Below are 17,295 nucleotides of genomic sequence, written 5' to 3'. Positions count from 1 at the left end.
ACGCGCTGCACTGCGCCACACTTCGTTATCTGCCACCTGGCGGAGTGTTTTAGAACTTGAAGATACGGAGAAATGAGGCGCGGGAAAAACGTAGGCAGGTAGCTTTCCGTGGAACTTGGAGATAACCTCCTCATTCCCGGGACATATCTACCGTTACTTTTGGTCTGAATTACATATTTTCTGATTAATTAGATGTTAGCAAACAACATTGGCGATTTTTGCGAATCATGCTTCTGCATGATTATGTTATAGGTCAGGAATCACTGATATAGTTGCAATAACGGCATTTCCCTAAGCCAAACGAGAAAAATATCAAACGTCGATGAATTGTATACAATACGCCAGGGCCGAGAAGAATAAGGCCATGATTATAAGAAAATCACTAGATCTTCAATAATGACAGCAAAAATGCAATTGAAACCGGGACAACCATGCCCTATGGTGTTAGCTATGCCAAACCTGTGCTATAAAACAATCGAAAGCATCGGGAATTCATGAAACGGTAACGAACGTTAAGATAACCAAAATTATATCTTTATCACTGAAGAACTCTTATTTCTTAGTCGTAGAGGGTAAGACACATGATGCAAATGAATTTGATTGCTGCACTAAGCAGTTCTTTAACTCAATAGAGGAGTTGAGTGAGACTTTTCGTTTGAAACTGTGAGGTATCAGTGACTGAATATATCTCTATGCAATAGTGGTAACACTATAACTTTTTCCATTGTGTATGTGCCCTGATGCGCGTATGCACTCTAAAATATTGATCACATTAGTAGTGCAAAAAAAGTTTTTTTTAAATTAGTAGTGCTCACTTAAAAAATTATCGGCTGGAGGTTGTCAGTGTGACAAAGGTATTTGAATAGATGGTTTCATGATTCTTTTTCTAGTAGGGGCGGAGTTGAAAGTGCATCGAGTGAAATGTGGTTAAGTAAAATAAAGGGGTTTTGGGAGGACTTTTTGCATGACTTACAACATCCATGTTCTCACTGATGTTAATGGCTTTCCAAACGTGGTAAAAGCTTTAGCGTTTTTCAAAATGCAGCCAATTTTTAAATTTTACTGTAAATTAATTAAAATTAAATTATTTCTTGCAATGATTATGTGAAAATATTTTTCCCAAGTACTTCTCATTATCAATTCCTAAAGCATTTAAGAAAGAACGGTAGATTTACTCGGATTTAAAACATTTGTAGATAATAAACCAAATAATGAGCTCGCTATGCAACTATTAACTGAATCATCAAAGAAAATGTATTTTCTAAAAGCTTAAGTTCTGAAAATAAGCCAGTTATCTTCTTCAAGGAGCCCCCAATCTCAGTGCATGACTTTCTCGGCTTCATCCCCTGACACTCGGACGAACATTTTCTCTTAAAACGAGAAGAAAAGTCACGGGAACGGTATTTTCGATCACTTACTATCCACAGACAATTCACGTGATGATTTTACGGCCCATCAAAAGAAGAACAGGGGTGACGACATGACACGAATGAGCAGCGAGTAATTGTGAAATGAGCAATTTATCTACTGAGTTAAGGCAACGATATGCTTTCACTGAAAATGCATAGAAAACTTTAAATTTTTACTTTGAGGTGGCAGAAAAACTACTATGATTCAATTTATATATACCTGAATAAAAAATGGACATTTATTCTCTGTTTTCATCGATTGTTTTACATTTCAGATTAATTAAGCGTAAAATCATGAATAAAACGCCATAATAAAATTATAGCCTTGAGGGAAATTTTTAATGGCATGGGGCTTCTTCGAAAAGTAATAAAATAAGTTTCAAAACGGAAAAATCTGGCTAATTACTAATCATGACTGCGACAAGTAATGATTTTAGCTTTAATTCCTTTAATAGACTTTTATTGAGATTTCAAAAACTTTTCCAATGTTTTTCAGGAATCCATAAAACATTTATTTCTCATTTTTATATTATTTTTCGGGCAGTAATATAACTAATTGGTTGAATGTTAAAAATTGTAAATCATTCTGCGTCAATGCTACTCATGGTCTATTTCTCATCTTGATCGCATTAAAATGCAGTTCACATTATTGTTACTTCATTAATATTTTACTGAAAGTTGGATGCCGAATGTTTAAACAAAGAAATTCTTCAAAAGCCTACTAGTTAGCTAAAATAAGTGATCATGATTCCTACAAACATTACTGTCTTCGGGCCCATATTCCTCGTCTGAGGTTGGTGTCTTAGAAACGCTCCTGCTCCGTTGATTCATAAATTTAAGGATGGTAACAGAGATGGTAAGAATGTAAAATTCTGTGCAGATCAGTAAGCAAATTCCAAGGACCGCCTAAAGGTAGCACAACGATCTCAGTATGCCTGGCAAATTTCAACTCATTTTATTCTGTCAATCTTTTAAATCATCCAGTATTAATCAAATGAAATGAAATTCACAGCGATAGATTTATCATCATAGGGTAGACGGCTTGCGCCGAATCCACTTACCTTTTTGTTTGACTTGAATACGTTGCACTTGAACACGTTACTGGATCCATCTCTTGCTATGTAGCTGAAGATCTTTAGGTCCTGAGAGTCGTGAGAAACGTAGAATATCCTGAAATGAAAAAGAAGCATAATTATAAAAATACCCACTGTGGGTAAAACATGCAATAGAAATTCGAAAAGATATGAAAGTATACAGGGATAAATTCATAGATAAGCCCCCAAAAATTTTCATCGGTAATAGCAGCAATATAGAAACACCACAACTGCATAGAACAGAGCTCAAACATCCCCAATTTTATTAATGTGTACGTACGTAAATTATTCTATAATTAATGACTCATAGATTGGAATTTCTAATGCTTCAATGCATTAAAATTGGATGCTATTCAAAACTTGTATCATTGAAATTAGTTTTTTAATTGATTACTTAAAGAAATGAATGATTTTGCTAAGGCTAATTTGACATCTTTTTTCTCGTAAGAGTCCCAATATAAGATAAAGAGGCTTTGTGGGTGGCAAAAAAAACCCTCGAAATAGAAGTATTATTTCGTGAGTTCACAAGCCTGCGTGGTTTTTCAATTTTCTGATAAAGAATTCTAGGAATTAGCTCATATGAATGAAATAATGACCCTCTGTGAATTTCTGTACATCAAGTTAAACTCCTATCGCGATATAGGGTGAACGGAAAATGAGGGAGGAGACCCTCTTGAGAGCAATATTTTTCTCCATGATATACATTTCTATCCAGCAAAATAACAATATGTAAATGGAAGGATAACGTATATTTTACATATATATGACCACAATTACTTCCGCAGTGAGTATAAAGTAATATCTTGGAGATTAACTGGGCAATGAAGGAAGAATTAATAAGATGAGACGAAATAAAGGCAAAAATAGACAGGAATAGCTGAAGACTATATCGGGTTTGTTCAAGAAATAGCGTAAAAAATACACAAGGCCGGAGGAAAATATGGAAAAACCGATATGGAATGGATTATTTCAGAGAGAAATAATCAGATGCAGTAACGGATTTTCCATATGCGGACAATATTATTTGATAAAAGAAATAGGGTACGACTAATAACAGACTGTTTAAAATAATCTTACTTGAAATTTCACGTGTGTTTTTCTAAATAGTTTAAATACAAACTTTAGAGACGGATTAATCAATAATGAAAGATTTCGTCATCGCGCTGATGTTCAATTTTTTTTAAAACGTAAGTACAGACATCCTGATACAGGAACTCAAAAAATGTGCGGGTTGAATCACCTCACTACGTTTATTAGTGCTAACTTAATAGAATTATTGGAAAATCTTAACAAGGGTCAGACTTTCAACCAATGATAGTTCACTATTTTTTTAATCTAAAACGGGAACATGTGGAAGGAATATTAAATGAAACAAATGAAATGTAAACCACAAGGAGACCCTGAGTTATGAAATGTCTGTCTATTCAATTTCCTCACTTTCCCACTCAGTTTGCATATTTTAAGCATAGGTCATCTAGATCCGTGAAAAGTTTAAAAAAAGTCTCGGGATTAATGAAAGATAAGGCTTTCTGCCAATTGTAAGAATGAGATTCATAGGTTTCTGCGCACCAAAATTCACATATTGGTTGAAAATATTATGAAATAAATTCTATACCCAGCTATTCAATTTTAGTAATCCTGTTAGTTATTATTTTCTTTCTTCCATTCCTTTATGCTTACAGATATTATTGCACTGTGGTACGGATTCAACACAGTGGAAGTACAGATCATGGTTTTCATTTCAGACACCACTGCGTCGGTCAACTCATTTTTGTGCTATCATTTACCTCAGATGCAGTTTGAAGATGAATATCTTTACATTTTTAGATTACCACTAAGCCTAAACTTTCATTACCACTAAGTGCTTTTATATTATGAAAAATCTTGGAAGCGCAGCTCCGTCCTGATTTAAAGAGATGAGTAGCAGTTTGGAAATTCCGGGGAAGTCCTGGGATAATTTTTGCCCGTTTGCTCTCTTCGCTGGTTGGATGGATTCGGAGAAGCCGTGCACATCCTTCGCGAGTGTGTGCATATAGACTTTGCGGGCTTGTACCGTTTACTTTCCGGTTCTCTCGCGAGGGATTCCCCAGCATGCGACACAGCTTATGAATGCCTTTTCACCAAGTCAATACCCTCCAAGTTAAAAAAAAACTAATATGCAGTGAATGGACCCTTTTCCGAGTGACTTTATTTCTTTCGCTTTGATTTAGGGAACATAACTTGAGTTATAATGCCAATTATGAATAAGAAGATACTTATGCGTAGAAAAATTCATTTTTACCAACAAAAAATTAATTATTTGGTAAGAATTGAATGCATATGTAACTCTGAATTGAAGTAATTATAACGGTACTATGTGTTTGAAAAGATGGTATTAATGAGCATTTTGTGCGATAAATATTCCCAGATTCAGTTGGTGAGTCGTAGAGAGCTCCATGCTCCCCGATAGTTAGGCGATAACACAGGGTTATGTGGCTGCATTGTCCTATTTTGTATCATATCCATCGAGTTACATTCAGATATATTATATATTTGAAAATGATGTCCAATTTTACACTCGTTGGCTTGACTCAATTTCAAGCTGAAAACTCTTCATTAATGTCCTGATGGGAAACTATGTCCCCATCTGACAAATACTTAATCGCATTTGATATTATTCGATTGATTAACAAGAAGGAAATTCATTCGTGCCTCCATATTTTGTTTAGGTACACCGTTTGCAATTCACAAAATTATGGAGAGATATAATTCAATGAAAGCAAAACCAGAGTAGGCAAACATATCAAATACCTTTATATCATGCTAGGTAGCATTATGTCGGCCATATTTCATTCGCTCAACGTATCAACAAAATAAGGAATTAAGTCCTTTCCATTAGAAAATTTTTATGCTATACAGTCGATAGCGTCACTAGGAATATGCTTTAGAGGCGGTGAGGGGGCATAGGGGGCGACCCCCTTACCCTCCAGGCCACGGGGACTTAAAATATTTGAAAAATGACATGCCTGGAAATACATTTTACATCATTTTACAGATGCAGTTACTATATGTCAAAGCTAGACAGAAGTCTTAAATATTTTTTTATTGCTCTGAGGCTTTGGGGGAGATCACCTACGCCAATGTATGCAGTACACATTGACTGATTCAGAGATTTAACTCACCTGTAAATAGGATGGTGCATTAGGAGTAGTTTGTTGTCGTCCATCCACTGATTATTTTTCTGTAAAAGAGAAAAACAGTAACTTTAGCTTAACATACGAGTAATCGTTCAAATAATTTAATTCACCTATTAGTGTTGCCAACCGATGATGCATTGACAACCAAAGCTCTTGGGCCAACGTTTTTCTGAATAAAGTGGCAGATAATATTTTACGCAAAATTATAATTTTGTAATAAATGCATTACCATTATATCGTTTATTTTAACGCCTTTTAAATTAATTTCAATTTTTTTTAATTATCATTAAGTGACTGAGTACAATTCTTACCTTCTTCTTCTTTTTCTTCTTCCGGAGGGTCACCCGGACGCCTTCCACTGACACTTCTATTGTGGCCTTCTTTTTCTTCACTCCTTTGGACTTGAACTCGAACTGAAAAGGAAAATGTAACTTTACACCAAAAAAATGAAAAGTAAGTAAAAAGGTAAATCTAAGAAAGAGCGAAAAATTGCACAAAGGTCAATTTAAGGTAAACATCATGCATTTAGAAAACTTATTCATGGACCTTTCTCAGTACTTGATCATCACCACTGCAGGAAAACTTCCATTTCCTTAAGGTTGTTTTACTCATGCATCGGCAATATTTATTTTTATAATGGTTCCTAAAATTTATAGTTAGAAGTTTTGCGAACAATTTAAGGCTCACTGAAAAATTCATTGTGTGAGGAAGCTGATGTTGAGAAATATTGTATGAATCCAACATTTAAATAAGATATCATTATACGGTGTATCTACCAGAAAAATTATAAAGCATACAAATGAGTCCATCCAACGTGCGTCTTCACCCCACGATGTTATATTCCAGAACCAAAACTACGCGCTGATATCGCCTTGTTCATGAGAGTTGCTAGCTGATACATTATAAAGGAAAAGTTACTGAATTTGTAACTGAAATGAAGGTGTTTATGGGAGGAAGCTAAGGCAAATACACGTCTTTTACATAATATTTACCACGGATAAATATTTCGGGTGGTTAAAAAAAGGACGAGGAAGGTGAAGATTAGTATCTTTTGGCATTTTCTCGTAATCTCATCGCTATTAACTCCTTCTTTACATTCTATCACTAATAATTATCGGTATTTGCTAAGATAATACTTAATGGCAACGTCAACTGAAACTTGGGGTCAAGTAATGCCTACTTTTAGGTGTCTAAATGACGTCCTACACAAATTAAGAAAGAACATGTAGTAGGCACTAGCTATCTTCTTTTGAATTCATTTTCTATTATTGCAGAGAAAAAATTACATGAAAAAGTAAAATTCAATTCAGCAATGATGCAATATTTGAAGGGCTATTTCACATGACGTGATGACCTTTTGACTTGTAGTCTCCCAAATGCCGTCACTGCTACACAAAGTTAACCCAAAATTGCAATTAGTCATTAATGCATACAGGTGATCTCATGAGCTAGGATGAGAAGCGAAAATTGCAAAAGCAATCGGGGAATCCCACGCGGAATGCTGTGTAATGTGCAGAGTAGGAATGAAGCTAAGAATTGCTGTGATGGCACTAAATATTTAATGATTAAAACAAAAATAAATCAGAAAAAATCTCGAATGAGTTATTTAACCATTAACTAAAAAGTACAATGAAGGATTGTTATACGTATTAGATGAATATTATATGAAGCTTTACCTTTCTTGTTATCCTAATCAAATTCCAAAAAGTAAAGCTAAGCCAACCAATGGTCCAAAATGTGCTGCGCTTGGAATCTTTTCAAGTAAAAAATAAAAGAGGGAGCTGTTGGTGAAGCAGTGCGATTTCTGTCTGGTCTCAATCGAGTTAGTACCGAACTCGTTCGACGAACTTCCTGCCACAGCGATACTCGTCGTCTCTGGGGCAGAGCCTTGGATGTAGTTCAACAGCAACTGGTATAAAAGGATAAGGTACCGCCTGCTCCAGAGTGCGTTTGAGGGCTCATGGGGAATGAAAAGCGATGAGAAGGAAGGAATTCCTAGCAACAGGTGAGATGCTGCGAAAGGCAGAGATGGGTGAACGGGCTCTTGATGGATGAATGAAATAGCACCTTGTTGATTGGCAACAAGGTCGTTTCTGAATCATTACATTTCAAACTTCCACATGAAAAGGCCAAAATGTACCTCATGGTATTGTAACAGGTAAGTTGCACTTGAACCTTTTCGCTTTTCATAAGTATGCGTTTACATTTTATCGGAAGAGAGAGACAAGGGTGCGCTATGTCTCCAGTAATTTTCAATGAGTTTTTATTTTTTATTTTATTTATTTATTACCATATCACCGAAAACAGCTCTATTGGGCCTTTTAAATCGGGGTTGTTAACACTTTAACAATTTCACGTACACAAATAAACATTCCCGGGACAAGGGTAACTAACCTAGGCGGAACTGGAACCCGTGACCTCCTGTTTGGCAGGCTAGGACTTAACCCCGCCGTCACAGAGGCCGGAAAGAAAACTTTCAACAAAAGAACTGGAAAACGCCACGGGTAAAATCCATGGTGAAAAAATTAGCATTAGATTTGCTGATGACATAACAGTTATGGCAAAGAGACCGGGAGAAAATTCTAATAACTTTGGAAAACATTATGACTAGAAATGAGCTAAAAATCAAGGCAAAAAGGAAATGAACTATTGGTCTGCAGTAGAAGAGATGAGGCGAAGACCAACCTGAAATTAGGGAACCATAAGCTTAAGCAGGTGAAGGAGTTTTACTGCTTAGGTATCCTAGTGACCAACGATGGACGAAGGAAGATGGACATAGTTAGGAGAATGAACCAAGTGAAGAGGGCATTCCTCAAAAAGAAGAATCTTCTTGCTGCGAAAAATATAATCGTTGAAGTCACGAAACAAATCCCTTGGAATTAAATTAGGAGCCAGCCTCTTTATGGTAGAGCAGCATGTACTACTTCGGTGGAAGCTGGTCGAAATGTGATGTTATAGAAGATTGATGAAGATCAAATGAATAGATAGTGTGCGCAAGCAAAGCGGAGGTCTTAATAATTGTCGGAGAGAAAAGAAATCTTCGAAAAACATAGGAAGAAGACCTGGGTCAATTTAACCGGCAATAGCATGGATTTCGAGGTTCTAATGAAAATTATCATCGAAGACAGGTGGAAGGGAATAATGGAAGAGGTAGATAGACCCACGGGTGTGATACATAAAACAGGTGATGAAGTTTGTTATGCATAAAATATGATTTTTATTACGTAGAAACGGCGTAAAGTTTATTAGTAGAATATGTTTAAATATTAATATGGTAAGTATCAGCCAGTATTAGCAATAGATACTTTTCTTTCTATGGACTCCACTTCAATAAAGGCGTCACTGATGAGAGCGCTACTCACCCGAATGCGGCGCATGGCTGCAACTATCTCCATGCGGCTCGTGGGCCGAGGGACATCCAAGGTACCAATATACTGGAAAGAAAGAAAAAACAGTTAATATCAATGAATAAATTGCGAGAAAATCAGAGTATTTATTTAGCCCGGTAAACATATCATACAAACGACCAGCACTCGACAAGATTCAACTGAAATGGTATTACATTGAGGGTATGCACGCAATGGTATTATATTAATTAAATAGCAAGGTTCATCACAGTCACAACCATTATTTATCATTTTTCATTAAAAATACGAGACTATTCGATTAAAAACGTGAAGTTCAAGTAAATACGTAAGGTAATCCAATATCAACGACTTAATCTTTTTCCCTAATGATCGAGTGACTTCATCATCATCATCATTAGTCAACAATCCTAAGATTGGTTTGACGCAGCTCTCCATTTCTCTCTCCCATCCACTAACCGTTTTATAGCGAATTAATTTCTCCGTGGATATTGACACCCGAAGCTTTCTCCTTGATTTCATTAATGGCTTTCTTTATGTAAACATTAAAAATTAAGGGGGGAAGTGCAATGAAGTTTTCTCGGGTTTCGCACCGGGTCTGGTCCTCCGTTTCTCCTTCCAACGTTTCGATGGACAACTCGCCCATCGTCATCAGGGATTCAGGAATCCAATACCACATTCTCAAAGCCTCGGGGTATTTGGTATTGAATTCCTGAATCCCTGATGACGATGGGCGAGTTGTCCATCGGACCTGACCCGGTGCGAAACCCGAGAAAACTTCACTGCAATTGTTCGCCAGTAAAAAAAACAAAAATTATATTTAAGGGAGAAAGTGCACACCTTTGTCTCACCCCTTTTCTTATTCCTGCTTTTACACCGTTGGGCCCACATTTGATCACAGGTACTTGGTTTTTATACAAACTATGAACATTTCTACGATCATTGTAGAGTACTCCGATTTCTTTCAGAATTCTAAGCATTGAATTCCATTCCACGTTATTAAATGCCTTCTCTAAATCGACAAATGCTATGAAAGTCGGTTTTTTTATACCCATTTTCTTCTCTAAGAGCAGCCCAAGAGCCAAAATTGCTTTTCTTGTGCCCTTGCTTTTCCTAAATCCGAACTGGTTCCCATCACGGAATAAAAACTATAAATTTTGATGCCTTCGTCAAACTAAGCGTGACTGATGTCAGTAAGAGGGAAGGAAATAGCTTGCAATGTCAAGTTATTAATATTCGCTACCCAAGAATAATTATTTACATAACGTAATTTTTTCTCCATATATTTGTTTTTTCCTCCTTACAAAGTCATTTATCAATTTGGATAAACTGTAACCAATAACTTTAAATAAGAAGTAATGTGGGTAAAGTTGTATCCAATATGAGGGATGAAATATGTTAAAAGGTGTTTTAGGTATAGTTTTTATTGGAATTTTCGGTGGAAGGGTGATTTCTTGAATTATTTTTTCTTCTCCTCATATAGTTTGTTTACCGTTTTATTTGAAAAGTTTACTTTTATTCACTCTTAAAAATATTAATTCAACTACTATTCATGCAACACTGTTCATGATCCCCCCTCCACATTCACTTTTGTAATGCTGAATCAAAACTACCTAACTTTGTCGGTCTTATCAGAGGTATGTTATGTAACTAATAACTTCAGGCTTTACTTTGTGAAACCTCTCCATATTGGAAGTAAGGAAATAAAACTTTGTAAGGTTCACTGTTATTTAATTATGGGCACGACCCGGGTTTCGTAACTTGGTTAAATCGTCAGGTGACTGATCTTGCATGCATCGTACATTTATACACAAAGCACACAAGTGACTGTGAGGACATCTATCGGAAGGAAAAGGACTGGTTGAAAGAGTGGTTTAACCCTCACCCACGCTCTTTCAACCAGTCCTTTTCCTTCCGATAGATGTCCTCACTGTCACTTGTGTACTTTGTGTATAAATGTATGATGCATGCAAGATCAGTCACCTGACGATGTAACCAAGTTACGAAACCCGGGTCGTGCCCATAATTAAATAACAGTGAACCTTACAAAGTTTTATTTCCTTACTTCCGGTATGTTATGTGACAGAGATATGAAAAATGGAGCGTAATATCTCGTAAGAACAAAGTATTAATCATCCTTTCCTCCAATACCACATTTCCAATAACTCGAATTCAGGAGATAAGTCAGCAGGAAAATTAGTCAATAAATATTAAGACCAAACATCTATTTTTGTGATCAATAGACACCGTTGTGAGGTCGAATCAAAACTCGCTAACTTTGACGCTCTTATCGAAACCGAATGGGACAACTGTAGTAAGTACGAGGGAAGGAAATAGCTCTCAATTCCAAGAGTATTAATCATATTTCCCCCGGATACCACAATTCGGAAGTTACGCTCGAGTTATTACATCCCTTCCGTTTCCTCAAGTTTTCGTCCATCAGATAATGAATTGAACGGGGTCCTCTCATTTCAGGCGATGCCCGATAACGGAAATCGATAGGAAGGACCAGACCTCGGATCGGAATGTCTTCAGGAAAGAGGCCCAACCTTGAGGGTCCCACGGTAGATTGGCGGAAGGCATTTGGGTCCTCCTTTTGCTAATCTAGAAGCCACAGTCGACTACATTCCTCGCAGGGAAAACTACCAGCCACTGATAATCATATCACTTTCAAATTCTCCGAGCAATAATGGCGTATGACGGTACGTATTCAAGGTAAAAATGACCAAAAAAATTATAAAAATATTGTTCTAAGAGTCAAATTTTGCTATTTCCTCATCGTTTTAGGCATGAGTATATGATAAATATGAGGAGCTAAGAGAAAAAGGGGAAAAACTTCTCGAAGATAGTAGAAAAGCGTTTGGCCGATGATAAAATTTTTTATCCTTCAAACCGTCGTTGTAACAATAGTTCCGTACTTGTGGGCCGCTTATTCAATTTAAAAGAGAAACTCGGAGCTCAAATTGATAAATTAAAAATTACTGCACGAAGAAGACCCCTTCTTAAGAGGAATGCCATCTTCGTTTGGGTTTTAAATATGTTCGCTAGGGTTTTTTAATTCTACCAGTTTCAACGTATTGTTTGAAGAAAACAAAATAGCACTTTTTCCACAAGTTTCACTTTGGTACTATGCGTTTCAGCCGCTAGGTCATCATCATGCATATTAATCTATGAAAGGTCTGTGAGCCCTACATGTACCACTCACAGGGGGAAGTGGGAGGGAAGAAATAATTTGGATGATGGATGAAGTACCTATTAGGAGGACGGACGCTTGGGAAATGGAATGGCGAGGATTGAAGAGTGATACGGGAACGTTTGTTCAATCAGCAGGGTACTGCTTCCTCTCTGCACAATTTGTAGTCGTTCTAGCACCAGCGTTTGGCCTCTTCTCTCTATGTGGAGTATCTCCGGTTCAAATGGACAAGTTTGATTTCAAGATATTTTGGGTAACCTTCAGGTGAATTCGTCAAAATACATTTGGTTAATACAAATACACCGATGGGAAAAAAGTTGGGGAGAGACTTATTTCCCATCTGCGGTATTTAAACGAAAATTTTCAAGGAGTCTCCTGACGTAAATACAAAATGTATTGAAGCCGGTATAGAAATAAAATTCAAATTATTGTGGAAAATTTCCTGTGAATTTCGATTCATTAGCACGTTAGAATTTTATCAGTTTTATCCTGAAACATCTCTCCATATTTGGAACCCAAACGACCGGATATTTTCACGATCATCATCATACGAGTTAACAATCCGATGACTGGTTTGGCTCCACTCTCTGAGTTTCTTCCACGTAGTGCTACTCAATGAGGAATGGACCGAATTAGGAATTTTACATTCTGTGAGTGATGCTACCGTTCCACTTAATCTCATAACTGGATCCAAATGCATGGATACGAGATTCAAAATAAAATGAATCAATATATGAACCACTGAATTAGATAAGAAGGCTAGATTAAACGTCTGCCGTCTTTATCATAATAAATCTATTGAGCTATTTAAGATAGATAAAAGCATTTCAGAAAGCCTTCCGAAATTCCGGGATAAACTGGTTGCTACGTTAATTGTGAGGAAATGCATGATTAAAGTTATGTATAGAACAGAACAAGTTCAGTGTTGTTAGCTGTGGGTCATGTTTTAAAATCTCCCATAAAATATTTTAAATCCGAAAAGAATGAATTCGTAAGATAGAATTTGTTTCTACTCAATATAGAAAATAGACCTTTTGATTGATAACTCAAAGTAGAAAGGAATTCAGGGTTGGAACATATCATAGTGGAAAATATAAAAAAGGCCAAACACTCTAGCCTTATTTCCAATGAAACATGCAACCTCGCCGTGTACTACAGGACTTCTAACAGGAAACCAGGTCAAAGCCAATCATGATATTGATGCATAAAGATTTCAGAAAGAGCTGGGGCACAATAAAAAAATCACTGCGCAGTGCATATTTCAAGAAGAGCTTTGGGATGGGAGCTTTAGAGAGGTTGAGCCCGTAAAATGTAATCCCATGTCTGCACGAACTTTCCTATGCAAAAATATTTGTAATTCCACGAAAAAACTTGTGCACCCGTAACATTTTAGATATAAGAAAAAAATTATAAGCTCATTTAAAATGGTCAGTTACAGGTATCATAATATGAAAGCAATTTTATTTGCAATTGTAAATCTATTCATGCCAGTTACAATTAAAAATGAGAACGACGTTTACATAACATACAACGCACTTGAATTACGATTACAAATGAAGGTGCATAAATCAATTAATAAGTAAAAAATGTTACATACCCGAATACTCAACACAATATGAATGCTACAGATTTTTATAGCTCAAGCAATTTGATAAGAATTCCGCGAGATACGTATTTTTGAGGGAAGACTTCTCTTTCATTTATGTGCGCACATCATGATTTACAGAAAGAAAAAACCTTCATTATACAACGCTGATGTTTTTTCCTTATCAAACACGAACAACATTGTCAGTTTTCCTTGAATTTTGAACAAGATATGTTCAGACGTTGAATGATAGAAGCAAAAATAGATCTCAATAGAAACCTGAAACCTTTCTGAAAATAATTACCGGCATCTAAAGATAAAATATATCATGGATAGCATATGTGAGAGTGGAAATATAGCCTGCTTGCAAGCCATAAAATTTTATCACCCATAAAACTATACTCGTTCGTGCCCTCGGCATCACAAATTAAATATGGTCTGCTACTCTCAAGAGAAAATTCCTATAAACGAACAAATAGGCTATAGAAAACCCACAGCATTTAGGGTTTCCATAGCATTTCAATAAATATGCCATGTAAATGTAAAAACAATAATAACCCTCAACTTCATGACATTTTCCTTTAATGCTAGCTAAAGAACTTGGAATCTAAATTTTACTCTTGAAATCTCATCTTTTAATTTAACCCAGTGGCGCCGACACCATGGGGCCTGAGGAGGCCCGTGCCCCCTCAACAAACTGTTATGGGTATGAGGAAAAATGTGTCAGGCTTGTTGATTTTCCCCAGTGTGTCCAGATATCGACATTCGAGTTAACAGGGTTCTAATGTTGATCATATAACTCTTCTAAAATGCTTGAAAAAAACTTAAAACTCACTACTTATAAAATTTTATAAGTATTTATTATAATACAATATTTTTTGTAAGTCGGTATCCCAGATTTAACCTGAAAGAAGAATAAAAAACCATCGCAAGCTCCACGAGTAAACTGACATCCATTGGTGTAATTTATCCCAAATAAAACTTGAACTCGTCTAGACGACAAAGTACACTATTTACAATACATATTTCTCAATCATCATCGCGTGAAGCGAATATAAATATGTAGTATAACCAGAGTAATAGTATCCTTCGTTTGACTATAGCTCATTCATAATATCTTTGCGGATAAAGGCTATGAGGCATCAAAAGTACGTTCATGCCTTTCGTTAACTCCTAAAAGTTGTGATTTAAAATTGTGTGAAAAAATTTTAAATCATAAACGTATTATATACCTAACTGAATGGAATTCTAATGTCGATTAAATGATGAAACATTAAAATATTTATTTTTTCACAAAGGTTTTTTTTCCATTTTTAGAAGAAAGAATGTTATCGGCCATGTAGTAAATCAAAATAAGCAAGAATTCTTTGCAAGAAGTTGTCGAGTAAAACTGTAATTAACTGTTTGGATTAATCCACAAAAACACATTCACAACTCCAAATGAGGTGTTCACCTTGAAATTCAGCATCATTCGTGTGGACTCAGAAATAATCAGGTCTGTAGATTGGTAATCTCTCCTTTTACCTTAACTCCAAAATTGTTTTTTTATTAAAAAGTCAGTGAGAGATAAAATAAAAATGACTAAGCTCTGTTTCCGATGACTTCTGATATCGGTAAAAACTTACGATATGGAAGAAAATGAAAACATTTACGCGCGCCAGTTATCTCGAGGCGCCGTGAATGGAAATGACTAAAGGGAAAAGCCAATATTTCAATATTCGGAATGCTTGGGCTGAGACAGCGAGGGGCAGCAGATAGCAGCATGAAATACGGCATCGCAAGGCGTCTCCAGGAAACGAAGGATTTCCATGGAAGCGGAGACAAAGAAGAATGATGCTATTGAGCAGCTGAGATAGAGCGTGAAAATGCCATCATCCGACATAGACTGATTTCGTCTACGATTGGAGAATTACCTCGAGATGACAAGCAACTAAAACTTTTATTCTACAGCCACATATAATTCGACATGAATAGGAAAATTGAAGTCGGTAATACAATCCTTATAATTATTGAACCTAAGGATTTTATTGCCTATGACACATAACAGTTACAAAGTGTTAACGAAGTTCTTAAAATTTTCCATAAGGTGCTATTATACCTTGGTTCTGAAAAGTGAACGACATCTCTACCATTTTTAATTTGTGAAAAATAGTTAGTTACAAAAGATATTGAAGACAGCATTTTCATGATTAAATATATGGATAATATCCTCCGTAATATATTCCTGAATAACTGGTTGGAAAAAATTTATTACTTGGAAAATTTGCCATGGAAATGTATGGGATGAGTGAAATAAAATAGATAATAATGCAGTCAAGGAAACCATTAAGACTATTAGCGCCAGAAATGAGAACAAATGAGGACACGGGAGTTATTGTGGTATATTGCGGAAAAAAGAAAGGCTTTGCTTCGATAGAGGAACTAAAATCAAACGGAAAGTATTGGGAAAGTAAATGGAAGGGTGTAAAGCAAGTTTGGGATATTTGTACCGATGAGATTACGGTATTGAAACGCTATTGTAAACGGGAAATGCGACGAAATAATCATTTATAAATGTTACCTATCTCAGCCATATCTAGCACGCTATATTGTTTCTAAAAGGTAATTAGTTTTCTTAGCTTGTTATAAAATGAAATATCAATGGTTTGACGCTCTTTCAACGAGCAGTTCTATGCCTCAAATATTCCACATGTGCCCACTGCTGCTGACTCATAACGGTTACACAATGTTAACATAGTTCTTCAAAAATTCCTACTATTATACCTGATCCATGAAAATGACCGACAATCTCTTCCTTATTTTCATTTTTCAAAAACCTTTAGCAATTGTTGAAAACAAGCCAAACTCTTCCTATAGATTAAAATGCAATGTCAAACATATTAAGTATTATGATTGGGCATGATCTTACAAAAATTGTTATCATCATAATAAAAGCGACTGCACCGTGGATTCGGGTGTAAAAAAACATTTTTTAAAAGTAACACTGACACAATATATCAGAATTTATATTTTTAGTGTGCTAATCAACGGAGGTGAGGCATTGACGATGACAGCGGCGAAATCAAGGGTGGAAGCTGTTGAAATGTGGTGCTATTGAAGAGTGATGAGAATTAAATGGATCGACCGTTTAAGTAATGATGAAATCTTTAGAAGAATAAGAGAGAAGGTAAGCCTCGTGAAAACTTTGATGAGACGAAAAATAACCTATTCGGACACATTTTATGATATATTATATGAGATATTATGACCTGACGAAGACAATCACGGAGAGACAATTAGATGGGCAGAACGAAAAAGGAAGACCTCTAATGAAATATGAATAACAGGTAAAAAAGCATGTGAAATAGAAGAAATGCGTAGGTATGAAAAGGTTAGCTGACAGGAAAATTTAAAATAGTTTCGTCAAACCAATCTTAGGATAGTTAACCAGTGCTTATGATGAGGGTGATGCCAAAATTAACTGAACAGATAAA

General features: G+C 35.9%; 1 protein-coding gene across 1 annotated transcript in view; it reads right to left on the bottom strand.

The window, feature by feature from the left end:
- Nucleotides 1-17,295, bottom strand: part of LOC124159631 (capon-like protein) — a 642,357-nt gene that overhangs the window by 158,431 nt on the left and 466,631 nt on the right. Inside the window, exons 2-5 of the mRNA XM_046535551.1 lie at nt 9,042-9,113; nt 5,991-6,092; nt 5,665-5,723; nt 2,471-2,579 (exon numbers count right to left, since the gene is read on the bottom strand). Of these exons, the coding sequence (XP_046391507.1) occupies nt 2,471-2,579; nt 5,665-5,723; nt 5,991-6,092; nt 9,042-9,113 (342 nt within the window). The remainder of the gene's footprint in view (nt 1-2,470; nt 2,580-5,664; nt 5,724-5,990; nt 6,093-9,041; nt 9,114-17,295) is intronic.

The sequence above is a fragment of the Ischnura elegans genome, chromosome 5 (genome assembly GCF_921293095.1).
Source record: "Ischnura elegans chromosome 5, ioIscEleg1.1, whole genome shotgun sequence".
NCBI classification, from domain to species: Eukaryota; Metazoa; Arthropoda; class Insecta; order Odonata; family Coenagrionidae; genus Ischnura; species Ischnura elegans.
Note: the sequence above shows the minus strand (reverse complement) of the source record. Positions and strands in the feature narration are given on the sequence as shown.